This window comes from Mauremys mutica, chromosome 4 (assembly GCF_020497125.1).
Source record: "Mauremys mutica isolate MM-2020 ecotype Southern chromosome 4, ASM2049712v1, whole genome shotgun sequence".
Taxonomy (NCBI): Eukaryota; Metazoa; Chordata; order Testudines; family Geoemydidae; genus Mauremys; species Mauremys mutica.
The window spans coordinates 162,025,880-162,053,871 of NC_059075.1; the positions used below are offsets into that span (position 1 = coordinate 162,025,880).

A 27,992-nucleotide genomic window follows, 5' to 3' on the forward strand; every position below is an offset into this window, starting at 1 on the left:
AGAGACTTCCACTTCAAATTGGCCATAACAGCAAACAAAATGCTTGTTCTTATGGCTTGTGATCCAGATTGCTGGTCAAAAGAGGATGGTGATGGAAGAGGAGAATTGAAAATGTTTTTATTTATTTATGTCAGGATTTTTCCTATTATTTTCCTCATCTAAATTTGCAACTTTCAAATGTTCAACATTTGCAATTTTCAGATTTTCTACATTTACAAACTCAGTTCCCCTCTCAGTCTTGGTTTTTCTACGTGAAAAAAGCCAACCTCTCTGAGTCTCTTCTCAGAAGATCGGCTTCCCAATCTCCTCATCGTCTTAGAAGACCTTTTCTGCACCTATCCAACTCTGAGTCCCACTTTCTTTATCTCGGGTGCCCAGAACTGAGCACAGGAGTCCAGATGAGGTCTTCCCCGGGCCTTGTCCGATGGCATTAATACGTATCAATCGGTTCCTGGTCAAAATCAGAAATGTTGACATGTTGTGAAATTAGCAACATTCAAAACATTTTTGATTAGCTTCACCCTCAGCCAAAACCTCCATGACTCCTCCCAAGTTATCTCGCCCACCTGGCAAAAACAGACGCGGATTGCTGGGCCCTATGTATTTATGAAATGATCAGCAAAGGTTGTTTTGTTCCATCTTAAACTCCCTAATCCTAAATATATACCTGAAGATAGAGATCTAGACCAAGTGGTTGACCACCCCCTCGTGACTATGGCACCCTTGCTGTAGTTGCAGAGGAGTGTACACACATTTATAGTGTTTCACAAAGTTTTTTGGCTGGGAATTTCCTTAGTTTTTAAATGTTTAAAATACTTCCCCAAAGGGAATGCTAAAACCCAGGGCCTTTAGGTAGCCAACACTGAGGAGACTGGACCAGAACTATAGATTCCTTCTTCCTTTTCCTTCTAGCTTGACAGAGGAGTGGGGGAATTCTCTCTTTTTCTCTGTCCTACCGCCTTGGTTTTAAATCAGATACAGCAGGCAGGCCAGGAGCAGCAGGGTGTTGGCAATGACAGAGGCAGCCTGGCTGGGCGAGCCAGCGCCAGGGTGCTTTTGGCCCTTGATGTCTGCCACAGCACGGGATTCCCGGCCTTTGGGCTCCTTGACAAACTCCAGGTTGGGGATATATTCCCGGATCCAGCTTTGGTAGGAGGTGAGGCGACTGTAGACTCCGGGGCGGTTTCTGATGGCGCAGCCTTCGCCCCAGCTGACGATTCCAGCCAGCACCCAGACATCACCCACAATGCAGGCCATAGGGCCACCAGAGTCACCCTAAGGAGCCGAGAGAGAGAAGGGTTAGTGCACTGGGCTGGGAACCAGGGGGTTTGGGTCTATTCTGAGCTATGCCACGGACTTCCTTAATCACAATGGGGCCCTGATCTTGGTCGGGGTCTGTGCAGTGCCTGGCACAACGGGGCCCCAGTCTCAGTCAGGAGGGTCTCTGCAGGTGGCAGCTCTGAAATGCATTCACCTCTGGGGTGGGACAACTGGATTCACACAGCAGTGCTCCAAAGGGATGGCTCGCCCAGTACTAAAATGCAGCCACCTCTGGGGTGGGGCTTGGCAGGTGGAGAACAGTTGCCCTGTGATGCAGAAAAGGGATTGTGTAGTAGCTGTGACCTGCTCTGTGATGGGACCCTGGGCCTATACCTCCCCCCGCAGCCTGCTCCCTGGGCTGGGAGCCAGGACTCCTGGGTTCTCTCCCCAGCTCTGGGAGGGGAGTGGGGTCTGGTGGGTTAGAGGGGGGGGGGCTGGGAGCCAGGACTCCTGGGTTCTCTCCCCAGCTCTGGGAGGGGAGTGGGGTCTGGTGGGTTAGAGGGGGGGGGGCTGGGAGCCAGGACTCCTGGGTTCTCTCCCCAGCTCTGGGAGGGGAGTGGGGTCTGGTGGGTTAGAGGGGGTGGGGCTGGGAGCCAGGACTCCTGGGTTCTCTCCCCGGCTCTGGGAGGGGAGTGGGGTAAAGGGAGTTGTGGAGATGGGGAGGGGCTGGGAGCCAGGACTCCTGGGTTCTCTGGCCAGGGGACTCTCACGTTGCAGGCGTCCCTCATGCCCTCGGCGTAACCGGCACAGATCATGTCATCCTGGATGTTCCTGAGGGGCAGCCTGTTCTGCATGTTGGTGAGGTAGAGGTTCCGGCACGTCTTGGAGTCGATGATGGGGACTTGCAGCTTCTGCAGGGTCTGCGGGGACGGCAGGTCCACTGCAAGGGGCAGCAAGAGCTGGTGGTGAGGCGCTGGGCTGAGCCCGGCCCCTGGGGGGCAGCGCTGAACTGCCCTCCCCCGAGCACCCTGCCGTTCGGCCTGCGTCTGCTCCGGCGCTTCTCCCGCGGCCCGGCCACTGCTCCCAAGGCTCCTCCATGCGCCTCCGCAGCTGAGCTTTCTAGCCCCTCTAAGGCAGGAGTGTTCTCCCCTGTTCCCCCGTTCCCTTCCTCCCTACGCTGCCGCTCAGGCTTTCCTTCCTTCATCTCCTTGTTCTTCCCTTTGCGCCCTGTCCCTCCTGCAACCACAGCGGGTCGTTTTCCAGGCCTTTCCGCTTTCTGTTCTTCTCTCGCTGCCCTGCCCTTAAGTCCAAGGCTTTTTTCACTCTTCCATTCATTCTCTCATTCTCTGCCCCCCGCCCCCCGTCTTTAACTCGAGGGCTCATTCTTTCATTTTTACACTCTGTCCTTCCCTCGGTGCGTCCCACCCCACCCCTTCACCTTAGGCCTCTTCCTTCCTTTTCTTTTGTTTTAATGCGTCAATTCACTCCTTGTCCCCTCCTTCAACACTAGGGGTCAGACTTGTTCCTTTTATTTCATTTCCCTCTTTCTTTCTTTCTTTCTTTCTTTCTTTCCCATTCTTTCTTTCTTTCTTTCTTTCTTTCTTTCTTTCCCATTCCCTCTTTCTTTCTTTCTTTCTTTCTTTCTTTCTTTCTTTCTTTCTTTCTTTCTTATTCCCTCTTTCTTTCTTTCTTTCTTTCTTTCTTTCCCATTCCCCTTTTCTTTCTTTCTTTCTTTCTTTCTTTCTTTCTTTCTTTCTTTCTTTCCCATTCCCTCTTTCTTTCTTTCTTTCTTTCTTTCTTTCTTTCTTTCTTTCTTTCTTTCTTTCCCATTCCCCTTTTCTTTCTTTCTTTTTTGTTCTTTCTTTCTTTCTTTCCTTCCCATTCCCATTCCCTTTTTCTTTCTTTCCCATTCCATTTCCCTTTTTCTTTCTTTCTTTCTTTCTTTCTTTCTTTCTTTCTTTCTTTCTTTCTTTCTTTCTTTCTTTCACCCATCACTAGAACTCCAGATCGCCTGAGCCCTGCCAGACCTCACTCCTTCCCATCCTTCTGGCCCCGCATTCCCCTAGACCTACCCCAAGGACCTGTCCCCACCCCGGGTGTCCCATCCCGACCTACCCCAGGAGCGCACGTGGCCCCAGCCGGTCACCCAGCAGACTTTGCCCGGGGGAAACTGGACGGAGGCGTCCGGGAGGCAGATGGGCAGGATGTAGTCAGTGAAATTCAGCCGCCTGGCCAGCTGGACCAGGGCGATGTCTCCGCTCGTGGTCTGCCCGGCGTAGCGGGAGTTGGTGATAATGCGCTGGACCGGGCAGGCGCACGCGTTGGGGCCCGGCTTCAGCAGCTGGTGGGCCCCCAGCACCACCCGGTACTGGGTCAGGTTCCGGGCCCTGGTTGGGGGCAGAGAAACACATCAGAGACAGGTTGGGAGTGAGGGGCACCGGCAGGGCTGGGGGGGGCAGGGCTGGGCTGGCAGGGGGCTGCGGGTCGGGAGTGAGGGGCACCGGCAGAGCTGGGGGGGGCAGGGCTGGGCTGGCAGGGGGCTGCGGGTCGGGAGTGAGGGGCACCGGCAGGGGTGCGGCTGGAGAGCCCCGTACTCACTGGAAGAAGCAATGAGCGGCCGTAACCACCCATTCGTCGTTGATCAGGGACGCCCCGCACATGTGGACTCCTTTCCACTGGATGCTGGCCTGCCAGGGGAACTCTCCCGGCACCGTGTCCTGCCCCTTCACCAGCCGGTTCAGGTTCAAGCGAGGCTGCCCGCAGACTGCGGAGAAAGGGGACAGAAGGTCGGATCCGGGCTCGGCCCTGGGGTCCGGTGGGTGGCGTTGCACAAAACCGAACACCTTAGCCCCGCCCCTTCCCGGAGGCCCCGCCCCTAACCCGAGGCCCCGCCCCTGCTCACTGCATTCCCCCTCCCCCGGTTGGCTCGCTCGCCCCGACCCTCACTCACTTTCACTGGGCTGGGGAAGGGGGTTGGGGTGTGGGAGGGGGTGCGGGCTCCAGGGTGGGGCCAGAAATGAGGGGTTTAGGGTGTGAGAGGGGGCTGCGGGTTGAGGCAGGGGGTTGGGAGGCAGGCGGGGCCGAGGGGTCTGGGGTGGGGCCGGGGATGAGGGGTTTGGGGTGCAGAAGGGGTCTCTGGGTTGGGAGGCAGGCGGGGCCGAGGGCTCAGGGCTGGGGCAGGGGCTTGGGACTCGGGGTTACCTCAGGCGGCTCCCGGTCAGCGGCCCAGCGGGGCTAAGGCAGGCTAGTCCCTGCCTGTCCTGGCTCCGCGCTGCGCCCCGGAAGTGGCCAGCAGGCCCAGCTCCTAGGCGGGGGGCCAGCAGGCTCCGCGTGCTGCTCTCGCCCACAGGCACCGCCTCTGCAGCTCCCATTGGCCGCGGTTCCCGGCCAATGGGAGTGTGGAGCTGGTGATCGGGGCAGGGGCAGCGCAAGGAGCCCCGTGGCCCCCCAGCCTAGGAGCCGGACCTGCTGGCCACTTCCAGGGCGCAGCGCGGAGCCAGGACAGGCAGGGACTAGCCTGCCTTAGCCCCGCTGGGCCGCCAACCAGACTTTTAAGGGTCCCTTTTTGACCGGGCGTTCCAGTCGAAAACCGGACACCTGGCGCCCCTACTGCTGGGGGGCCGGCACCGGGCGTGGGCATTGCTGAGAGTGGCTCAAGACTCACCTCCGTTTGCCTCGCTCTGCTGGGCACCTGAAATGCAAAAAGACAGAGTCAGAGGGAGGGCCACGGGGTCTGCCTAGATGCAGCAGCCTCAAGGGTCCTTTCTCCCGTCCACCACCAGGGGGCAGCAGAGAGACCAGCTATGCTACCCAATTCCACCCCAGAGGTGGCTGCATCTCAGCACCAGGTGAGTCATCCCCCCGTGGCACTGCAGTGTGGCTGTTCCTCAGCTGCCCCACCCCAGCAGTGGCTGCATCTCAGCACCGGGCAAGCCATTCCGGTGCAATGTTGTGTGTGGTTGTTCTCCAGCTGCCCCACCCCAGCAGTGGCTGCATCTCAGTGCCAGTCGAGCCATCCATGTGTGGCTGTTCCCCAGCTACTCCACCCCAGAGGAGGAAAAAAAAGGTCTTTTGAGCCGGCCAAAAAGTTTGATTTGGACATTTTTGGACAGAAAAATTCCTGCCTCAAACAGATTTTGAATTTTGAACTGTAAGGAAATGAGCCGGGGGGGAGGGGGGGGGGCGGGGGAGAGGAGAAGAAAAAAAGTCCAGAAAAAAGTGGAAAATCCAAAAACCCCTTTTCGATAGACCCAATATGGGAAAAATATTTTTTTCAGTTCCTCAATATCATCAGGGTTTGGATGTTTGAGCCCAATTTCAGCTGGGGAAAAAGTTTGGAAAATATTTGAGTGGCAGGAACCTGTTTCCCACCCAGCTCTGATTTGGGCTCCTCGGAGCAATTGGTTCAGGCTCTCTGAAGACTCCGGCAGTGTTGGTTTCAGTCAGGGTGGTTCACACCTCTCTGAGCAATCGGCTCAGGCTCCCGGCAGACTCAGACAGCCCCACCGTGTTGGTCACCCTCCGAGCAGCTCCCTGCCTCAGGTCACCCCTCTGTGACGGGTCTGGGATTGAGGGTCTCGGACCTAGGGCTGTTCCCCGGCTGCTCCCAGAGGCAGATCCACATTCCAGGGCCGGGATGGGATCCGAGCAGGCGCATCACAGCTGGCTTCATGTTCCCATGTTTAATTACGGGGTGGCAATTACCCGGGATTAGGGAGAAGGAAGTGAAGGATGGAGGCAGGGAGCTCCAGCACCGTGGAATGTGGTTCTGCCTTCGTGTCGTAACAGGTCTGGCGACAGGCCCGGCCCAGCGTCTTTGGGCTGGTCACACCCCGGCATCCTTAATCCTTCCTGCTGCCCCGGATTAGCCTCACAGGCCCATCTACCCTGGTATCGCGCCCCCACCCCTGTCACCCCGGATCAGACCCATGGGCCCATCTACCCTGGTATCGCGCCCCCACCCCTGTCACCCCGGATCAGACCCATGGGCCCATCTACCCTGGATCCCGCCCCCATCCTGGTCACCCCAGCTCAGACCCATGGGCCCATCTACCCTGGATCCCGCCCCCATCCTGGTCACCCCAGGTCAGACCCATGGGCCCATCTACCCTGGATCCCGCCCCCACCCCTGTCACCCCAGCTCAGACCCATGGGCCCATCTACCCTGGATCCCGCCCCCATCTCTGCCATCCCAGGTCAGACCCATGGGCCCATCTACCCTGGATCCCGCCCCCATCTCTGCCATCCCAGGTCAGACACACAGGCCCATCTACCCTGGATCCCGCCTCCACCCTGGTCACCCCAGGTCAGACCCATGGGCCCATCTACCCTGGATCCCGCCCCCATCTCTGCCATCCCAGGTCAGACCCATGGGCCCATCTACCCTGGATCCCGCCCCCACCCCTGTCACCCCAGCTCAGACCCATGGGCCCATCTACCCTGGATCCCGCCCCCATTCTGGTCACCCCAGGTCAGACCCATGGGCCCATCTACCCTGGATCCCGCCCCCACCCCTGTCACCCCAGGTCAGACCCATGGGCCCATCTACCCTGGATCCCGCCCCCACCCCTGTCACCCCAGGTCAGACCCATGGGCCCATCTACCCTGGATCCCGCCCCCATCTCTGCCATCCCAGGTCAGACCCATGGGCCCATCTACCCTGGATCCCGCCTCCACCCCTGTCACCCCGGATCAGACCCATGGGCCCATCTACCCTGGATCCCGCCCCCACCCCTGTCACCCCAGGTCAGACCCATGGGCCCATCTACCCTGGATCCCGCCCCCATCTCTGTCACCCCAGGTCAGACCCATGGGCCCATCTACCCTGGATCCCGCCCCCACCCCTGTCACCCCAGGTCAGACCCATGGGCCCATCTACCCTGGATCCTGCCCCCATCTCTGCCATCCCAGGTCAGACACACAGGCCCATCTACCCTGGTATCCCACTCCCATCTCTGCCCCCCATCTAGCATGGCATCATGTCTCCTCCTTCCCACTCCTTGGCATTGTGTACTCAATCCACACGACCCACATGAATGACGTCGCCTTTTGCCAGGCTTGCCCGGGCAGTGGCTCGTTAAGAATTACAGGTCCCTCATTAGCCAATTAAACAGCTCAGCTGTAGAACTCCCCCGGAGGCGTGGAGTTCTGCCGGCTGGTGGCACCCGGGGCCGGGGGATGAGCGCTTGGGAAGACGGTGCCCACCTTATCTTCCAGGGCCGGCCTCGCTGGGGTCCCGGCGGGCAGAGCTGTTCGCCTGGCACGGCTCGGCTGGAGTGTATGGGCAGGTCGGGCATCGGCTGAGGGACACGGAGGAGAGACCAATGGGGTAACTTTCTCCCCTCACATAATTCTGGAGCCCTTCAGGACAGGAGAAAGGCAGGACTCCTGGGTTCTATCCCCAGCTCTGGGAGGGGAGTGGGGTCTAGTGCGTTGGAGCATGGCGGGGCTGGGAGCCAGGACTCCTGGGTTCTCTCCCCGGCTCTGGGAGGGGAGTGGGTTCTGGTGGGTTAGAGCAGGGGGGCTGGGTGCCAGGACTCCTGGGTTCTCTCCCTGGCTCTGGGAGGGGAGTGGGGTCTAGTGGGTTAGAATGGGGGGGCTGGGAGCCAGGACTCCTGGGTTCTCTCCCCGGCTCTGGGAGGGGAGTGGGATCTAGTGGGTTAGAACAGGGGGGCTGGGAGCCAGGACTCCTGGGTTCTATTCTCAGGTTTGCTAAAGATTCCCTGGGGGTAAGTCCTTGCTTTGCTCTGGGGCTCAGTTTCCCCCTCAATAAAATGGGGTGCATGATTCTGTGCCGCTTGTAGTGGGAACCGTCTCTTCCTGTGTGTCTGTGACGGGATTAAAAAGTTTGTGCCAGATGCTTCATTTGATTAGGAGAGAGGCTTAAAATATGTGGGGAACTGAGAGAAAGACAGCTGCATCTCGGGCAGGGCAGATGGGGAACAGGCCCACAAGGATGGCTCGCCCAGAGCTGCAATGCAGCCACCTCTGGGGTGGAGCAGCTGGGAAACAACTGCACAGTATTTGCATTTAATCAGAGTCTGACTTAAATCTGCAGGTGATTCTAACCAGGGAGGCGTTGCATAGACAAGGGTGGACCTGAAACTCAATATAAAGGTTGCTAGCAAAAGGTGAAACAGGCCAGAGAAATAACTAAATGATTTCTATTGCCTATGTAATGAACCACACTGGCGCATGCTTGATATGGATACAGATTTAGGACAGTTCTTACAATTTAACCCATTTTTGTGCCAAAATAAAAAAAATACTTTTTTTTTTGCATTATTTTAACCAAAATCATGTTGCATGTTTGCACAAAACCTTTTTTTTAGCCCAGGTTATGGCATTTTTGGATCCAGCTACATTTTCAACTCAAACATTTGACCCAGAGTTTAGTATGTTTCGATAAATCTTGGCTTCTTTTCCCCACTAAACCTTTGAACACCCCAGATACTGCAAATTGATGGCAATTTTGCAACCAGCGATTGATGCTAACACAGAGTCAGAACAAGGATAACAGGCTTGCCAGGACCCTGTCTCTAGCCCTCAGCCAAGGCAGTAGGTTCGTTAGGCCAACTCCACCAGCAACATCAATTAACAGGAAGCTGCAGATTTGCCACAGTGCAGGGAATCCTTTAGATACAAAGGACACAGCCCACCCTTGACCCACAGAACTATGAATGGAACCAGGAGTCCTGGCTCCAAACCCCCCCCCCCCCGCTCTAACCACTAGACCCCACTCCCCTTCCCAGAGCCAGGGATAGAACCCAGGAATCCTGGCTCCCAGCCCCCCCCCCCCGCTAAACACTAGACCCCACTCCCCTCCCAGAGCTGGGGAGAGAACCCAGGAATCCTGGCTCCCAGCCCCCCCCGCTCTAACCACTAGACCCCACTCCCCTTCCCAGAGCCAGGGATAGAACCCAGGAATCCTGGCTCCCAGCCCCCCCGCTAAACACTAGACCCCACTCCCCTCCCAGAGCTGGGGAGAGAACCCAGGAATCCTGGCTCCCAGCCCCCCCGCTCTAACCACTAGACCCCACTCCCCTTCCCAGAGCCAGGGATAGAACCCAGGAATCCTGGCTCCCAGCTCCCCATGCTCTAACCCACTAGACCCCACTCCCCTCCCAGAGTCGGGGAGAGAACCCAGGAGTCCTGGCTCCCAGCCTGCCCCTACTCCAACCCAGTGGACCCCACTCCCTTCCCAGAGCTGGAGATAGAACCCAGGAATCCTGGCTCCCAGCCCCCCCCCCCACTCTAACCACTAGACACCACTCCCCTTCCCAGAGCCAGGGATAGAACCCAGGAATCCTGGCTCCCAGCACCCCCTGCTCTAGCCCATGAGACTCCCCTCCCAGAGCTAGGGGTAGAACCCAGGAGTCCTGACTCCCCAGCTCCAGCCGACTAGACCCTAGTCTACTCCCCTCCCAGAGTGGCAGATAGAACCCAGGAGTCCTGCCTCTCCCCTCCCCACTCCCTCTCTGTAAGCAGATCACTCACACAGAGGACAAAGTGGGCATTCACCCACGAAAGCTCACGCTCCAATACGTCTGTTAGCCAATAAGGTGCCGCAGGACTTTTTGCTGCTTTTACAGATCCAGACTAACACGGCTCCCCCTCTGATACTCAGACAGACGGACTCTCTTACCCATCAGCACAATGTGCAGGACCAGCGACCCCATTCTCCTTGCCCAGCTCAGCCCGCTGGCCTTGGTTCGCCGCTCCTCCATACTGCTCGTGAGCAGCACCAATCACTAAACCCAAAGGGGATTCCAAAGCTCCCCGAGAGAGAGGCAGCCAGGCCACCGGGCGATGCACCCAGCCAGGAGAGGGTGTGCACCCCAACGCGGTTTATATCCAGCCAGTTAGTCTGCCTAGAATGTTAACCAACAGGTTCAGCAGACGTCGGCACATGTCCTCCCTTCTGCCCAAGCATCCCTGTCGCCGCTTGCCAGATGTGCACCAATTGTTCCCTCAGTTCTCCTTTCCTGTTCCTCTCCCTTCCTCTGGAGCTGCCCTGGCCTCCCTCCTTTGCTGCTGCTGGCACCTCAGGTGACCCCAGTTTGTGGGTTGAGGTGTCAGAGGCAATGCCTTGCCAATAGTAACACGGCCCTCCGGTGCAGTATTAAGAAATGGAGCTGCAAAAAGGCGCTGAGGTTCTTCACAGTAATACTCCAGTAAGAATACAAGTACTGTGATAGTATTAATTACGATTTATTATTACTTATTATTTTATTTTATTTTATTAAAGGTGGTGTTCTGGTATAGCACAGTAATGCTCCTGCAAGCTCACTGGTGTGGTGATATGCGGTGGAGCTGCAAAAGGTACTCTGGTATTTTTACAGTAGTACTCCAGCAAGAATATTAGTACTGTGGTATTAAGATTACAAAAGGTATTCAGGTATTTTACAGTACTATTCCAGTAAGAATACTAATACTGTGGTATTCTAATTATGACTCCCAAAGGTGCTCTGGTATGTTGGAGTAATAGCCTAGCAAGCTCACTGATAACATAAATACTCTTAATAGAGATACCAAGAATTCCCTGCTATTCTGCTGTAAGACTCCAGTAAGAGAACCAGAACTGTGGCCCTCTTAGGAGAACTACAGTTGGTATTCTGGTGTTTTACAGTAACACTCTAGTTAGATCACCCATATTATTGTAGCCTTAAAAGGACTATAAAAAAGTACTCTGGTATTCTGTGGTAATACTCCAGCACGCTCACTGATACAGTAATATTCAGGAGAGGTGCAAACGGTACTTTTGTATTCTATGGGAATACTCCAGTAAGATCATTAGTATTTTCACTCTTTATAGGTCTCTGCAAAGTACCTTGGTATTTTAAGCAATAAGATTACCAGGAGTTTGGTACTCTTAACACAGCCATGAAAGATACTCTGGTATATTATACTACTAGTCCAGCAATCTCACTGGTAGAATAATACCAAACAGAGCTGCAAAAGGTATTCTGGTATTCTACAGTAACATTCCAGTAATATCACCAGGACTGTGGTACTTCTCACAAAGGGTACTCTAGTATTTTACAGTAATACCCAGCAAGCTCGCTGGTACAATAATACTCAACGGAGCAGCGAAAGGCACACTAATATGTTACAGTAGTACCCAGCAGGCTCGCTGGTATTGAAATACTCTTAGATCTTTAAAGTGTACTCTGGTATGCTTCAGTGCAGTATTATAATCAGGGCCAGAAAAGATACAGTAATTGGATATTTTAAAGTAATCCTCCAGTAAGGTGACTAGCATGGTAGCAATCTTAATAGGACTACAAACTATACTTCAGTATTCCTGAGAAATAGCCCAGTTATTGGAGTACCATGCAAAAGTACTCTTGTAATACCCCAGTTGGATTACTGGTACCATACAAAAGCTCGCTAATATTGTAGTATTCTTCATAGGTTCTCTAAAGACAATCTGGTGCTGTAGAGCAGTACTCCAATTACTTTGTTATAGTACTGAACAATAATACTCTGGTGTTCCACATTAATACTCCAGTAAGTTCACTATCAGTGTGGTGCACTTAATAGGGCATAAAATACTTTGGTATTCTATAAGAAATAGTCTAGTTACATTACTTGAATGCATCCTAATGCCATACACATTATCACTCTGGTATGCTATGACAATGCTCAGCTAAACACCTTAGTCGTCTTAATACGGCTATAAAATATACCTTAGTATTCTACCATAATGGCCCAATAAAATTATCGATACTGCACAAATATATGCAGGCAATACTTCCAGAAAACTCACTCTTTAGTGTAGTACTCATAAAAGGAGAATCACAAGTGCTGTAGTACTTGTCACAGAGACAAAAGACTCAGGTATTTTATAACCGAACACCAGTAAGTCCACAGGTGCTGGATTTCTCTTAACAGGGTTATAGATAATCCGCTGGTATTTTGAAGTAATATTCCAGTTGCATTATTATAAATACTGTTATTACAGTAATACTCCAGGTAAAGCACTAGTACTGTAAAACTGCTCTGCTACTTTACAGCAATACATTAGTAAACTCACTCGTACTTTAATATTCTTAACAGGGCTACAAAAGTCCTTTAGTATTTTACAGTTATTCTCCAGTGAGAGTATTTTTATGCAGTACCAGCACTATTATTATTATTGGAGAATACCGGAATGCCTTTGCACACTACTAATAGTCTACCCGTATTATTACTGGAAAACAGCCGAGTACCTTTGTGCAGTACTAATAGTCTAATGATATTACTTCTGGACAATACCAGAGTACTTTCATGTAGTAATAAATCTATTATTACTGCAAAATACCCGAGTACTTTCTTGCAGTCCTAATGTTCAAACTGTATTATTGTCATTGTTATTACCGTAGAAGAGCATAATATTTTTGCGTGCAGTATAATACTCTGGTACGCTGCAGTAACAATAATCCAGGGTGACTCTTGCAGGTTTCTGGAAGTGTCTGTGAAAAACAGGAAACCTGTCAGGGTTGCAATCTTGCAGGAACAAAGGGTATGAAACCCAGTTAAGTTAGAGGAGAACTGATTTTTTTCCAGACTGTTTAAAGTGCCCAGTTGTTTTTATTAACAGGAACTAAACACACAAGTATCACTTGGTCGAAAGAGCTCTTCCAGTCACTCCTGAGAAATATCTCAATGTACATCCCTAAGACATCTCAGCAGCTAGCCAGCAAACAAGAGAAGAGAGATTTTGTAAGCAATTCCCCAGCTCCTGGAGGGGAGTGGGGGCTGGTGGGTTAGAGCAGGAGGGGCTGGGAGCCAGGACTCCTGGGTTCTCTCCCCAGCCCCTGGAGGGTCTGGTGGGTCAGGGCTGGGGGAGCTGGGAGCCAGGACTCCTGGGCTCTATTCCCACTTCCTGGCTGGGTTGCGTGAGACCCAGAGGAGACAAACCCAGCTAATTCTCCCTGACCCCACCTTTCAGAGATGCTGCAAACCCTGCCATTTCCTGCCAGGGATTTCAGTGAACCCCACCATCCCCTAGGCCAAAACCCCATTCATGGCAGTTGGGGTCAGCTGGGTAGCAAAGGGGCCAGGGGATGCTAGGGGGGCAGCGGATCTGTTGGGGAAGGCCTCACTGGGGGATCGGAAGGGAGCCAGGGTGCTGGAACTCTGCCTGGCTGGCCTTGTTTGCCCAACAGCTTCCTGGAAAGACTGTAATTATCAGGGCGAGGCACCCAATTAGAGGGATAAACTCCCCATCCAGGGGCCCTTCTTTTGGGGCAAGCTTAGTCCTGGCTCCCCTTCCAAAGCCAGAATAGAACCCAGGAGTCCTGGCTCCCAACCCTCCCCCCTCTAATTGTCTAGACCCCACTCCCCTCCCAGAACTGTGGATAGAACCCAGGAGTCCTGGCTCCCAGCCCCCACGCTGCTCTAACCCACTAGTTCTCACTTCCCTCCCAGGATTTCTGACTCTTAGCTCCCCCACTGCTCTAACCCACCAAAGTCCACTCCCCTATCCAGCTATCCATTCCCAGTACCCCCATCTATCCTTATATACATTTTTCCATTCAGCCTTATCTCCACTGTGATCCCCGGACTCCCCCCAATATTCACCACTGTCGTGTAATTAGGATCTGTTTTGTACAAAGGCTGCCTTGTGAGGTATTATTCTAAAAGTCTTGATCTGCTAGCACAGGGGTCGGCAACCTTTCAGCCGTGCTGTGCCGAGTCTTCATTTATTCATTCTAAGTTAAGGGTTCGTGTGCCAGTCAGACATTTGAACGTTTTTAGAAGGTCTCTTTCTATAAGTCTATAATATATAATTAAACTATTGTTGTATGTAAAGTAAATAAGGTTTTTTAAACGTTTAAGAAGCTTCATTTAAAATTAAATTAAAATGCAGAGCCCCCCGGACCGGTGGCCAGGACCCGGGCAGTGTGAGTGCCACTGAAAATCAGCTCGCGTGCCGCCTTCGGCACCCGTGCCATAGGCTGCCTACCCCTGTGCTAGACAGTAATACCTGATTGGATTGTATGTGCTATTGTCGTAGGTGAAGGTATGAAGTTTGGCTATGTAGGTGTTACTGAAACATGCTGTGAGGCTGAAAACACCCCCAAGCAGCCTTTTCAGGTACAACAGTAAAAAGGCCAAACCAGGTTAATGGGTTATAGAGGAAACGCGCACAGGCACAAGGATCACCCCAGGAATTGTGTACAACAGAAACTTCTCAGAGACAGCGCTGCACAATGGGAACTGCTTCACCCAGGTCACAGCCAAAGAGCTTTCCAAAGAAGATACAAAAAGGGGTAAACGGCATCATGGGGGGACCTCACTCTCCCTGCAACACCACACCTGGAAACGCCCGAGGAACAAAGACTGAACAGGGGGGAAGTGATGCGCCGAGGCTAAAGGATTTCTAGCCTGTGTAGGAAAACCTGAGAAACCCAAAGCTGCAAAGCCAAGGGAGCTTGTGCCTTGAGAATCTGCCGGCCCGTTTATCAATCGGGGTGAGAATTTGCTAATTCATATCCTACCTACCTAGTGTGTTAAGCTCAGTTTGCGGTTTTGTTGAGTAGGCAGTCTGCTTTGATCTGTTTGCTCTCACTTATCATCACTTAGAATCTATCCTTTTGTAGTTAATAAACCTTATTTTACGTTTTAATCCAAACCAGGATACGTTTGGCTAAAGTGTCTGGGGAAAATCTCAGCTTGGTTACCACAGGTGTGCATAGTCCTCTTCACATTGAGGGAGAGGCAGACCGGGCGTTAAACCATATACTGGCCACACCCACCAGTCTATCTACCCCCGCATCCCTGTCCATCTACCATCCACCTCCATACACACCCCTCTATCCATCCATCCATGTAATGCCCCCAAATGCCAATCATACACAGTTAAGCTTGCCGTGCTCTGGTTCGTTCCCTGGGAACGGGTCAGTGCGTGTGGTGGAAAAGTAAGCGCACTCCCACGGGAAGTGGTGTATTCTCCAGCTTTCAATGGCATCAAGACCAGCTGCCTTTCTGGAAGATGCTTCAGGCCAACATAAGTGACGAGGCTCCACAAAGGTGTCTCAGGATGAAATGTAACGGTTTGCGTTTTACAGGAGGTCCAACTACGGGATGTGTCGGTCCCCTCTGGGCTTAAAATCCATGGCTCGATGACTGGGAGAGACGGAGGAGGATGAGGAGAAGGTGGCATCATCCCATAGATTTGAATTCCAGCGTTTGCCTGCACGCACTCCAGTCACATTCGCGGCGTGAGGCGTTGCTGCGCTGAGTGACGGCAGGATCAGCTGGCTCTGTGCTATGAAGCGATGTGCACGTCGGCCTTGAGAGATCCGTCACACCCCGGGTCAGCGCCAAGTCCTGGAGGGTGGCCCAGGGATCTTCTTGCTCGTTGGTGTTTGGTTGCCTCCGTGACTAATCTCCAGGGCTCAGGTGAGGGAGGGCAGCTTCCCAGAAGGAAACCTCGAGTCAAGGGCTGGGGGTAGCTGGGGACACAGGCTGTTACGCTGTAGGGAATAGGGGTGACCGTTTATAAAGTTACGGATACCAATGTTACAAAGATATGTCCTGTAAGGTATCTGCGGAACAGTTATAATTAAGTCACAGAAGTCACGGATTCTGTGACTTTCCGTGACCTCTGTGACTTCTGCAGCGGCCGGTGTGCCTGGCCCAGGAGCCGGCCAAGCATGGCCAGGTGCACCCCCCGGAAGCAGGAGTTTGGGTGTGTGGGGGGCCCCAGGGCTGGGGATTGGGGTGCGGGCGGTACTTACCTGATGGGGGAGCTCCCCGGAAGGGTGACAGGAGCTCCCCTTCCTCAGCTCCTAGCTCCACATGCTACCTCTGCGCCCGCAGCCACCGCCCCCGCAGCTCCCATTGGCCGCAGTTCCCAGCCAATGGGAGCTGCAGGGCTGGGGCTGGGGCATAGCGGAGGCAGCACATGGGGCTCGCAGCTGAAGGTCGCTGCTTCCCAGGAGCCGGATAGGGAACCTGCCCCAATCCTGCTACCCCCTGCAAGCATCCGCTGCACCCCCCAAGCCATGCCCCTCTGAGCACCCATGGCACCCCCCGTGCCATGCCCCCCCTGAGTACCCGCGGCACCCCCCGGGCCGTGCCCCACCTGAGTACCCATGGCACCCCCCGTGCCGTGCTCCCCCTGAGTACCCCCAGCATCCCCCTGGGCCACGCCCCCTTGAGTATCCATGGCACCCTCCAGGCTGTCCCCCCAGCACCTGTGGCGCCCCCAGGGCTGCCCCCCCAAGTCCCTCCCCCCAAGTTTTAGTCAGGGGTATATAGTAAAAGTCATGGGTCATGAGCTGTGAATTTTTGCTTACTGCCTGTCACCTGTCTGTGACGTTTACTAAAAATACCCGTGACTAAAATGTAGCCGTAGCTATAACTGACTAAATGGGATGATCGTGTTTGTGTGTCTGTATCACATATGCATTATGCGCGGTATATTTGTATATCAAAGCTGTACCGTGTGGCTGGGTGACACCCGCAGACTGATCGGCATCTGCACTGGCTCGCCTGCGTGACGGCCCATCCAGCGCAACCAGCTGCACGACGAACCCACTGAGAGACGTCAGGGGCGACGCCTGTGAGTCAGCGCGACGTGCAGGGACAGGCCTGTGGACAGGAGACTCCAAGTGCTTTCCCGTGCCCACGTGCTGGGAGCTTGTGTTTGGGACAGAGGATGAACAGGCCGCATGGCAAAAGATATAGAAGGCAGCTGCATCGTCTCTGTTTCGTCTTCAGTCCTGCGTCTCACCTCTGGGGTAACCTCTCTGAAAACTGAAGCTTTGAACCGAGGACTGACAGACCCATCCAGGCTGCGGATGCGTTCCAGAGGGACTTCCAAGCCTGCTAAGAACTGATCTATGCAGCTGAGTGCTTTGACTATTTAATATCTCTCCTCCTGTTCTTGTCTTTTTGTTTTTAATAAAACCTTTCGTTTTACACGCTGAAGGATTGGCTGGCCGTGTGGTGTGTTGGGTAAGATCCAGACTAGTACAGATCTGGTAACGTAGCTGGTCCTTTGCGGTCAGAAGAACATTTTGTAAAGCGAATAGAATTTTAAGTAACTTCTCGCTGTACTGGACCGAGGTGCTGATCGGGAGCCAGAGAAGCAACGCAAGAAAGGGGGCTGTGGGATTGCTTTTTTCGAGGTTCTTGGTAACCAGCGTGGGGGATCAGGAGCCCAGCTGGCGACTGGTTGGTGAGTCTAACTTCAATGTTACTCACCAGTTTGGGGAGAACCTGCTCTCCTGTTTGCAGCCTGCCATGACCTTGGCGTTTGCAGTGCGGGTTTTTCTCCGACACTAGGCAACTCGGGTCACGCAGGACTTAGGACATTGCAGCCTTTAGACTGAGTTAGGATGCAAATTGCACAAGTCACTAACAACCGGCGCTTTCCTCGGGCGGCTTTGTGACATTCTGTGACGAGTGGAACTGGAGGGTTACAGATCTAAAGGCAGGAAGCCTTCATTTCGAATCCAAACGGCAACAGTGGCCTGCACCCATATGGTAGCGGAGAGAGAGCCTGGAGCACGGGGCCCGGTGGCCGGAACCAGAGGCTGTGAACCACGTATTGGAGCAGCTGCTCACAAGTTCACTGTCTGGTACGTGAACTTGGCAAAGTTGTTGCTAGTGCACAGGGCCGTCCTTACCCATACGCAGAGCGCGCAGCCGCGTCGGGCACCAGGGGATCTGGGGTACCACATTGCCTGGTGCCCTGCGCAGCTGCGTGCTGCTCCAGCCCCTGCTCCGCTGCCACCCGGTCCCTTCCCTGCCCCAGCCCCTGCCCATTCCCGCCCCCACTCCCCTGAGCTCTGCCGCAGGGCTGGGCCTGCACTCGCCGGCGGCGGGAGTGCAGCGACCTGGCCCCAGCCGCGCCGCTGGTGAGTACTGGGGGGTGGTTCCCCCTGACCCACAAGCCAGCCCCGCCCCTCCTGTGGAGGCCTGGGGCCAGCCCCCCGCTGCCCCCCGCAGAGGCCTGGGGCTCCACCCCCCTCGGGGGGGGGCTGCGTAGGGCCCCAGAGTAGCTAGGGATGGCCCTGCTAGTGTTCTAGGTATTAGCTATTCACCTAAACATCTGTTTCTGTTACACCTCAATCTAGTAGAAGTCCAGGTGGTTTGACGGGTTTGTTCAAGATATCAGGAACAAGGGGATATCTTGTTCACAAACAAATCTCATGCCGCACGGAAGGTGGTACGTAAGTTGTGTATCCTAGTTATTTGCCTCCGTCTATAAATGTCGCCGTAACCCTCTGCCCTGCCTCGGGGGCAGCGAAGAGTCCTGCTGCATCCGCTGTAACGACCATAGATGTGTAGACATTGATCCAGGGAGCTAAAACCGGCTTCGCTGGCGATAAATCTGCCCAAGCACCTTCGCCACCCAGCCGCGTCGGTGGCCTTTCTGGGTAGCGCTATCGAGGCCTGCTGGGTCAGCTATCTGGGACAGCCCATGGAAAAAACCACACATGCGAGTCAACTGACACCACCTACAAGAAAGAGATCCACGTCAGAGAGCAGTTTCCAAGGCTCGTGAGGATGGGTGAGAACAAAGAGAGAAGAAAGCAGCCAGTGGTGAGCACCGGCAGCGGGATGTGACAAGTCAGTTTATGCCATCCTCTCAACTGGCTGTACCCAACTAGGAGCTGGGCGGAGACCTCTTGTAGACACTTTTTCCTTACATCCATATATGTCCGGAGAGGGCAAAGAAAGCACCTCAAAGCCAACAGTGAGAAGTCCAACATCCTCATAAACTTATGGGAGACCCAAGCCCTCGACCGTTCAGTGGAGAAGGACCTTGTGGAGAAGCACCCCAACGTGCTTTCAAGCACCCAGGGATAGAAACCCACTGTTTCGAGACCCAGTGAAGACAACAGGAAATGGAGAAATGGGAGAGGAGGTGAGAACGCACCATAGCTTGATTCAACAACCCAGATTGGCCCCTTCCACTGGGAAACATCTACCCCATCTGTCATAAGATCTGTGGATCCAAGGTTGGCTTCATTAGAGGAATCCACCAGCGATAACTGGCTATCATTTCTTGGAAGACAAACCCTCAAACGCCAAGAGATTGCCAACTATTACATGTGTGGGACCATATTTCATTAGGTCTCAGGCCCCTGCCGGCATGTGGCATTCCAGACATGAACTGGATGCAATGGAGTGGAAGAGACAAAATCCTCCACCTGCTGGCTCTATTTCCCCAAAAATCCACAAAAGGGAACGATTATGCCCGCAGCATGATGAATCCAGTGATATTGCCAATTATTTCATCACCTTTGAGCGACTGTGCACTCTCCATGCAATTTCTGAAGATCATAAAACGACCACTTTGGTTGCAAACTTGACTGGGAGAGCTCTGGACATATTCAATAAGATGCCTATTGATGCTGCTGCAAACTATGGTAAATTTAAGGATCTGGATTTAAAACAGTTCCAGATTACACCTGAAACCTACAGGGTAAAATTCAGGAGTCTTAAGAGGTTGGTCTGGATTAAGTAATGTGGCTTATGTAAATGAAATGAGAGATTTGTTAGATAAGCGGGTGAGGGGAAAAGGCATTACAAACTTGGAAGAAATGTGTGATTTGGTTACTCTGGAACAATTCCTGAATATGTGCAGTGATGAGGTAAAACAGTATTTGTGGGACAGAAAGGTGGATGCAGTGGGTGGATTGGCTGAGTTTGCAGACTCTTTCGAGCAACCACAAGCGGCAATTAAACGTAAACCACTGGCAGAGGGGTACAGGGTTGGGGGAAAGCAGAATCACTGTTTTACCCCTGGGAAAAAGGAGGCTGGGAGTGTACCTCCCCATCCCCATGTTACTCGTCCCAATTCTCCAGTACAAGCAGAGGAGCCCAGGATGTGCTCTCATTGTAAATCCACTGAGCACCTGAAGAAGGGGTGGAGGGACAGCTCAGTGGTTTGAGCATTGGCCTGCTAAACCCAGGGTTGAGAGTTCAATCCTTGTGGGGGCCACTTAGGAATCTGGGGCAAAAATTGGTCCTGCTAGTGAAGGCAGGGGACTGGACTTGATGACCTTTCAAGGTCCCTTCCAGTTCTAGGAGATTGGCATATCTCCAATTATTACCTTACCTTACCTATATTCTCGTGTGGGGCCCGGGGCAAATTGCCCCACTTGCCCCCCCCTCTGGGCAGCCCTGCCTAAACCCAGCGTTGTGAGCTCAATCCCTGAGGAGGCCATTTAGAGAGCTGTGGCAAAAATCTGCCTGAGGGCTGGTTCTCCTTAAAGCAGGGGGTTGGACTAGTGTGATGCTGTTGCAAAAAAAGCAAACGTGATTCTGGGCTGCAATAACAGTTGTGTTGTGAGCAAGACACGTGATGTCATTCTTCTGTGCTGGTCAGGCCTCAGCTGGAGGATTGTGTCCAGTTCTGGGCATTGCATTTCAAGAAAGATGTGGAGAAATTGGAGAGGGTCCAGAGAAGAGCAACAAGAATGATGAAAGGTCTAGAGAACATGACCTATGAAGGAAGGCTGAAAGAATTTAGTTTGGAAAAGAGAAGACTGAGAGGGGACATGATAGCAGTTTTCAGGTATCTAAAAGGGCGTCATAAGGAGGAGGGAGGAAACTCGTTCACCTTAGCCTCTAAGGATAGAACAAGAAGCAATGGGCTTAAACTGCAGCAAGGGAGGTTTAGGTTGGACATTAGGAAAAAGTTCCTAACTGTCAGGGTGGTTAAACGCTGGAATAAATTGCTTAGGGAGGTTGTGGAATCTCCATCACTGGAGATATTTAAGGGTAGGTTAGAGGAATGTCTATCAGGGATGGTCTAGACAGTATTTGGTCCTGCCATGAGGGCAGGGGACTGGACTCGCTGACCTCTCGAGGTCCCTTCCAGTCCTAGAGTCTATGAATCTCCTGAGGTTCCTCCCAACCCCAATACTCCATGATTCTAATAAATGCCCTTAGCTAAGTTGGAACAGGTAACACATGAAGCTGCTGCTTCTCAGGGCACAGGGGTAACCCAGGCCACTGCCTTTTTCCACCCAGGATTTGTGAAGGTTGCTTCTGCACAACCAAGGAGTGAGCAGATGCGTGCTGTTAAACTTAATGGCAAAGTGCTCCAAGGATTGAGAGACTAGTGTGGCCAGGAGAGACCTGATCCAGGAGGATTTGTTACCAGGAAAAACAGCAGAATTATAATTGGCGGGAGGTTACAAAGCCCTTGCACCTTTAGGTAAGGTACCCATGGAAACTGGTAACTTGCAGGCTGAACTGACTGTTTCAGTGGTGACACACAATTTTGCACCATTTCTACGGGGGAATGATTTTTTTGATGTGGCAGAATCTGTCCCAGGATTTGTTAGCAGCAAGAAGGAATCTCGTGCTGAAAGCCCCGGAGAGGAGGGGAAAGTCATTAGTGCTGCTGGGGAAATAGGAGAGTGTCTCTTTAATTCCTTGGTAGTAGCAGGGATGGTCATAACCAGTTCCTGTAGCCCTGGGGCTCAAGGCAGGTCCCTGCGGAAAGGGCTGGATGCAGCCAGCTCCTGCCTGTGATCATCTCCCCGGGGGAGGGGGACGGTCCACCTTGTAACAGGGAGGCCGTCCCAGCGGCTGATTGCCAGGAGTTGCAGGTCAGCAGGGGACAGGTCCCGCCCGGGGGGGCACAGAGACATGTATCCCAGAGATAGAAGTTGGGGGCCGGACGACTGCTGCGGTGGGAACGGACCCCAAGGACTCTGTAGCTGGAAACAAGCCCAACCCAAGGGAAAGGGGGGGATTTTGCTGGGCAGTGAAGGGTCTGTCATGGCTGGTAGCTGCGAGCCCACAGCCGGACCAGGGTGACCTTCCCTTTTTGGGGGGACGCAGGAGTGTCGGCCAAACGGAAGGTGAGGGGGGACAGAAAGGGCTTCCCACCTTTTGTAGGGAGGCTTTTCCCGGGAGGAGGGTGAAGGATCTGCATCTGAAATGCCAGACCCCTCACCTGTGGGTCAGGTTTTAAGGGAAGACGGGGTCAGATCTCCTGGAGGGGCGAGTCCACCCAGCTGATCTTTTGGGAACAGAGAATGGGCTGACCGAGGGGATCTTACCAATCCAAAGCCCTCCACTGAAAGATGTTGGTCCTCCTACCCCTGTAAGAGAGAAAACTCTCTCTTCAAGGCTGGAAGAAGAAAAACTTGGCACAAGCAGGTGCGGTCCCACAGAAAGAGATCCCAGAGGGAGGAGCCGAGGGCAGGCCTGGTTGCAGCGCACCCATTCCTGGCCAGGACCCCTAACGCGTCCCTGAATGAAGAGCCTTCTCCGAAGGGGCAGGAGAATCTGTGTCTAAGCACCCACCATGGTACACAAGGGGATGGGTAAGCCAGGCTGGGTGAACAAAGTCTGTCATAAATTGGCTGTTAATCTTGTGTCTTCTGCCACTTCATCTCTGGGTCAATACAAAGAAGATAATGCTAATAACAAACCCTCTGAAGATGTGGGACATCCCTGACTTGTGGAAAAACCTTTTGTACATGCTCGGGCTGGTAACAAGACAGTACCACAAACCTGATGCTTCTCAGCTAACACCTGTAAACGGGCTTAGAGCTTGGCACAGCAGCAAAAGCATAACAGGCCTATGCTGCTGTGTGCAAGGGGAAACTGAGGCACGCCACCTCATGCATTGCTGGCTAACGGGCAAGACACCTCCACGTTAACAGATAGTGCTGTCTGCATTCTGTTAACAATACTGCACCCCAACGTGCTTTCAAGCACCCAGGGATAGAAACCCAGAACACCTATGAATGACTTCATAGGGTTTAAAAATACTGGAAGGGGGTGTGGCCAGAGACAAACAGGGCTTTGCCATGTCCTGCCTCCGCCATGGACAGTGTCCAAAACTCCGGCAGTAAGTCCAGAGGAGGGTGTGATGCTGCACCCCATATGTTTATGGAAATAGGCTTATGTGTGAATATAATGTAGCTGGAATATGCTTTATGCAAAAGGTCTCTTGAAAGGTATCATTACAAAGCTTATAATCTACTGAGTGTGATCATCCCATTTGTTTGCATGTATTATTTCTCTGTCTGAAGTTAGGAGAATAAGATACAAACTTGTATTACTAAAGTAAACATGTTAAGTGGAAGCCATTAAGGGCGCTTCAGAATCAATCACGTGTAAAAGGCTCTGTTTACTTGCAAACCTTCCTGGGTGCCTGCGGACCAGCCCTGGAAGAATGAAGGCTGGGGTCTCCCAGGACATGTGACCATGTCACATGATACTGGAATCCATCTTAACCTGGAGCTTTTCCATTTAGAAGGCGGGGTGGGGACCCAGAGAGAGAGGAAGGATTCCCGCCTTGTGCCAAAGATATAAAAAGGGGTGGAACAGAACAAAGGGAGCTGCCACTCGTGAGAAATCCCTTAGTTACCACCTGAGCTGGAGCTAACAAGGACTGTACCGGGGAAAGGATTTGGGCCCAGACTAGGAAGGAGTCTAACCTGTGAAAGAAGCTGATTGGAACATCTCTCAGGTGAGATATTACCTGTATTCTGTTTCTTAATGTATTAGGCTTAGACTTGCATGTTTTATTTTATTTTGCTTGGTAACTTACTTTGTTCTGTCTGTTATTACTTGGGAACCTCTTAAATCCAACTTTTTATACTTTATGAAATCACTTTTATTAACTAACCCAGAGTAAGTGATTAATACCTGGGAGCAAACAGCTGTGCATAGCTTCCTAGTGGGTGCTGGAGACAGGACTACTTGCTGAGCTGTTTTCAGTTTAGTCTGCAGCTTTGGGGGTGTGGACCAGACCTGGGTCTGTGTTGCAGCAGGCGAGTGTGTCTGGCTCAACAAGGCAAGGTCCTGGAGTCCCAGGCTGGCAGGGAAAATGGGCTCAGAGGTAGTCTCAGCACATCAGGTGACAGTCCCAAGGGGGTTTCTGTGACCGAACCCGTCACACTATCTATCTATATATCTATATATTAGAATTGGAAAAGGCACAAGGAAGGGCAACAAATATAATTAGGGGAAGGGAACAGCTTCCTTATGAGGGGAGATTAAAAAGACTGGGACTGTTCAGCATGGAAAAGAGACGACTGAGGTGAGGATACGATAGAGGTCTATAAAATCCTGACTGGTGTGGAGAAAGTGAAAAAGGAGGTGTTAGATACCCCATCTCATAACACAAGAACCAGGGGTCATCCAATTAAATGACTAGGCAGCAGGTTTAAAACAAACCAAAGGAGGTATTTCTTCACACAACGCACACCCAACCTGTGGAACTCCTTGCCAGGGGGTGTTGTGCAGGCCAAAAGTATAACTGGGTTCAGAAGGAATTAGATACGTTCAAGGAGGATGGGTACATCAGTGGCTATTAGCCAAGATGGGCAGGACACAACCCCATGCTCTGGGTGTCCCTAACCCTCCAGCTGCCAGAAGCGAGGATAACAGGGGCTGGCTCATTTGATAACAGTCCTGTTCTGTTTATTCCCTCTGAAGCACCTGGACCCGGCCACTGTCAGAAGACAGGACACTGGGCTGGGTGGACCATTGGTCTCACCCGCTGGGGCCATTCTTGTGACGCAAATTTGTGAAACTATTGCGGGTCATCAAATCTGCGTTTTCAGTAGGAAAAAGTTTCTGCCAAATGTTTTCCATCTCTTGCTAGTCTGTGTGTTCTTGGCGTGTTAGGGCTTAGCTCGAAGAGGGCAGAATGACGGCTGAGCCGTGGGGGCGGCGTGTACATTCGTTTTGTGTTACAGGTTTTTTTTAACGGTTTAAAGTTGTATTCCTTTAACCCTTCCTTGCCTGGTTTTTCAGCCGTTTAAAATTCACTCACTCTCTGGAAGGCTCCCAGGCACCCCCAGACAACTTAAATTTGGCATTAATGGAATTTGGGAGCTTTTGATTTCCTTGGATTTTTTTAAAATATCATTTTCAGCATCCCCACCTATCAGAGCCCAGCTCCTTCCCCCACCCCTCCACTGCCCCTCGACAAGGGTTATCCTGGCACCAGAAGACCATATCTGTACGTCACTCTCCTGTCTGTCCATCCATCCGCACAGCCTGGCCTCCCTCCCCATGCCAAGGCAGGCATCCCTATGGGGATCGGCACTGAAGTCAGTGGGGCTAGACATTGGGGGGTGGGATTTGGGGGAGGGGACAGCGGAAGGTCCCTCACTATCCCCCACTGCTCAGCCTGACCCTCCCCTTTCCACCCCACTCTCCAATGCGATTCTCCAACTCCGCCCCTACCCCCACCCCTTGCGTCTCTGACCCCTCGTAGCTCCCCCTGGTGTCGTTCCCATGCGCCCCCTTGGGGCGGCGGGGGGGGGCACTGTTCTGTGTCTGTACAGCGCCAAGCACACTGGAATCCTGAGTGAGAAGTGGTTGCTACCGTAATACACCTAATAAACAACATGCAGCTCCTAGCACTGTGGGGTTCTGGTCTGTGATTGGGGCTCCTAGGCAGTACCATAATGCACCTAATAAACAACATGCAGCTCCCAACACCATGGGGTCCTGGTCCGGGACTGGGGCTCCTACCGTAATACACCTAATAAATAACACAGCACCTAGCGCAATGGGATTTGGGCACCTTTGGGGACTGGGGCCTATGACAATGGAAATGAGACGTAGCAAACAGCCCCACCCCCTTCTGTGGGTCTGCTCTGTGAACAGAAAAGGGGGACAATTTTACTGGCCCCCCCCAAGAAATGTCTAACTGGGAGTGTCCCCTGAAAACATGAGGCCCCCAAGTTCCTTGGGATGGGCTTGAACTCACAGCGCACGGGTTGAGGCACTTGTCGTTCAGATCTAAGGCCCACACCCTGTTTCTGGCGTTGGTCAGTCCCTTCGGGGCATCACCATGGGCAGGTGCCAGTCTGGAGGGCCAACATGTCTGGTCCCAAAGGGGCCCCACCCGCCCCCAGAGAAATCTCGGCACCGGAGATCAGTTGGGGGAAGGGCCCAGCCTCTTCTAGGTGAAATAACGTCAAGGTGGGACCATTAAAGCTACCCAGCACCACCACCGGGTACAGCAAATTTCAAGACAATCAGAGTCAGAATGTGGCTTTTGCAGCACTTCGACTAGTCCACCGCTAAACAATGGGGTCACTCCGGATTTACGCCACGGTCACTGAGATCAGAATCCAGCCCTCACTCCACTAGCGTCAGTGGGGGTCACTCTGGATTTACACCGTGGTCACTGAGACCAGAATCCGGCCCTCACTCCACTAGCGTCAGTGGGGGTCACTCCGGATTTACGCCACGGTCACTGAGATCAGAATCCGGCCCTCACTCCACTAGCGTCAGTGGGAGTCACTCTGGATTTACACCGTGGTCACTGAGACCAGAATCCGGCCCTCACTCCACTAGCGTCAGTGGGGGTCACTCCGGATTTACGCCACGGTCACTGAGATCAGAATCCGGCCCTCACTCCACTAGCGTCAGTGGGAGTCACTCTGGATTTACACCGTGGTCACTGAGACCAGAATCCGGCCCTCACTCCACTAGCGTCAGTGGGGGTCACTCCGGATTTACACCACTGTTATTGAGATTAGAATCTGGCCCTCTCTCCATTGGCATGAGTGGAGGTCACTCCAGATTTACACTGCGGTCACAGATCAGAATCCAGCTCTGACTCCACAGGGGTCGCTCCGGGTTTACACCGGAGTAAAATCTGCAGAGGCGTTTTTAGCGCCATTAGCTAGGCTGCTTCCTGTGTGTCAGTTTTACTCAGCGGTGCCAGACAAAACAAGCACGTTCAGCCGTGAGCTCAGACACGCAGGATCTACCTAACCCCCTTGTGTAACACCAGTGACTTCAGTACCCTTACGCCGGGAGCAGGGCCGGCTCCAGGCACAGCGCAGCAAGCAGCTGCTTGGGGCGGCCGGCGGGAAGGGGCGGCACGTCTGGCTCTTCGGCGGCGGGTCCCTCGGTCCCTGTCGGAGGGAAGGACCTGCCGCCGAATTGCCACTGAAGGATGAAGCCGCGGCAGTAGAGCTGCCGCCGAAGTGCCGCCGATCGCGGCTTTTTTTTTTTCTTCCTCTGCCGCTTGGGGTGGCAAAAACGCTGGAGCCGGCCCTGGCCAGGAGACGAGCTGGCCCACAAGTCACTGGGAGCCAGCTCGCCACTCCTGTACGAAGCCCTCGGTAACAGCGAAGGCAGGCGTGGAAGTGGCTAGCGGCGTATTTCCTCTGAGCTCACGCCTGGCTGTAATCTCCTGCTGGCGCCCCAATGGAGGACCCTTCGCTGGGATCCCCAGGCAGTAATCAGTCTTCAACAAGTTCTCCAGAAGTGGCCAGGAAATTGGGTCCAGAAGGCCAGGAACATGAGGCCTTGATGCCACGATTGAGATCAGGGCCACCCCCGTGCCATGTTGTGCACTGAACAGACCACCCCCCCACCCGGGTCGAGATAGGGTACCCCGTTGTACCAGGTGTTGCACAGACCCAGGGTGGGTCTGGTCCCCCTACTGTGGTGGGCACTGCCCAGACCCGCACTGATATCAGGTCCCCATTGACTTCTTTCCCCAGCTCTGGGAGGGGAATGGGGTCTAGTGGTTAGAGCAGGGGGGCTGGAAGTCAGGACTCCTGGGTTCTATTCCCAGCTCTGGGAGGGGAATGGGGTCTAGTGGCTTAGAGCAGGGGCAGCTGGGAGTCAGGACTCCTGGGTTCTATCCCTGGCTCTGGGAGGGGAGTGAGGTCTAGTGGTTAGAGCAGCGGGACTGGGAGTCAGGACTCCTGGGTTCTATCGCTGGCTCAGGGAGTGGGGTCTAGGGGTTAGAGCAGGGCTCCTGGGTTCCATCCCTTGCTGTG

The 27,992-nt window shown here is 53.3% G+C and overlaps 1 protein-coding gene across 1 annotated transcript; it reads right to left on the reverse strand.

Moving 5' to 3' along the window:
- Nucleotides 1-966: 966 nt before the first annotated feature.
- On the reverse strand, nucleotides 967-9,986 carry LOC123369233 (serine protease 27-like). The gene is made up of 6 exons (XM_045014588.1): nucleotides 9,905-9,986; nucleotides 4,925-4,951; nucleotides 3,859-4,024; nucleotides 3,376-3,647; nucleotides 2,031-2,200; nucleotides 967-1,275 (listed from the first exon to the last, which is right to left on the reverse strand). Exons 1-6 carry the CDS (start codon nucleotides 9,984-9,986, stop codon nucleotides 967-969), a joined length of 1,026 nt encoding a protein of 341 aa, XP_044870523.1.
- Between the last annotated feature and the right edge of the window lie 18,006 nt (nucleotides 9,987-27,992).

Excerpts from the sequence above, each read along its gene's own strand:
- LOC123369233 (XM_045014588.1), bottom strand. The coding sequence starts at position 9,986 with ATGGAGGAGCGGCGAACCAAGGCCAGCGGGCTGAGCTGGGCAAGGAGA. Across the intron at positions 2,201-3,375 it reads GGGCCACGTGCGCTCCTGGG|TGGACCTGCCGTCCCCGCAG; the intron begins GTAGGTCGGGAT and ends TGCCCCTTGCAG. Across the intron at positions 1,276-2,030 it reads GCATGAGGGACGCCTGCAAC|GGTGACTCTGGTGGCCCTAT; the intron begins GTGAGAGTCCCC and ends TCGGCTCCTTAG.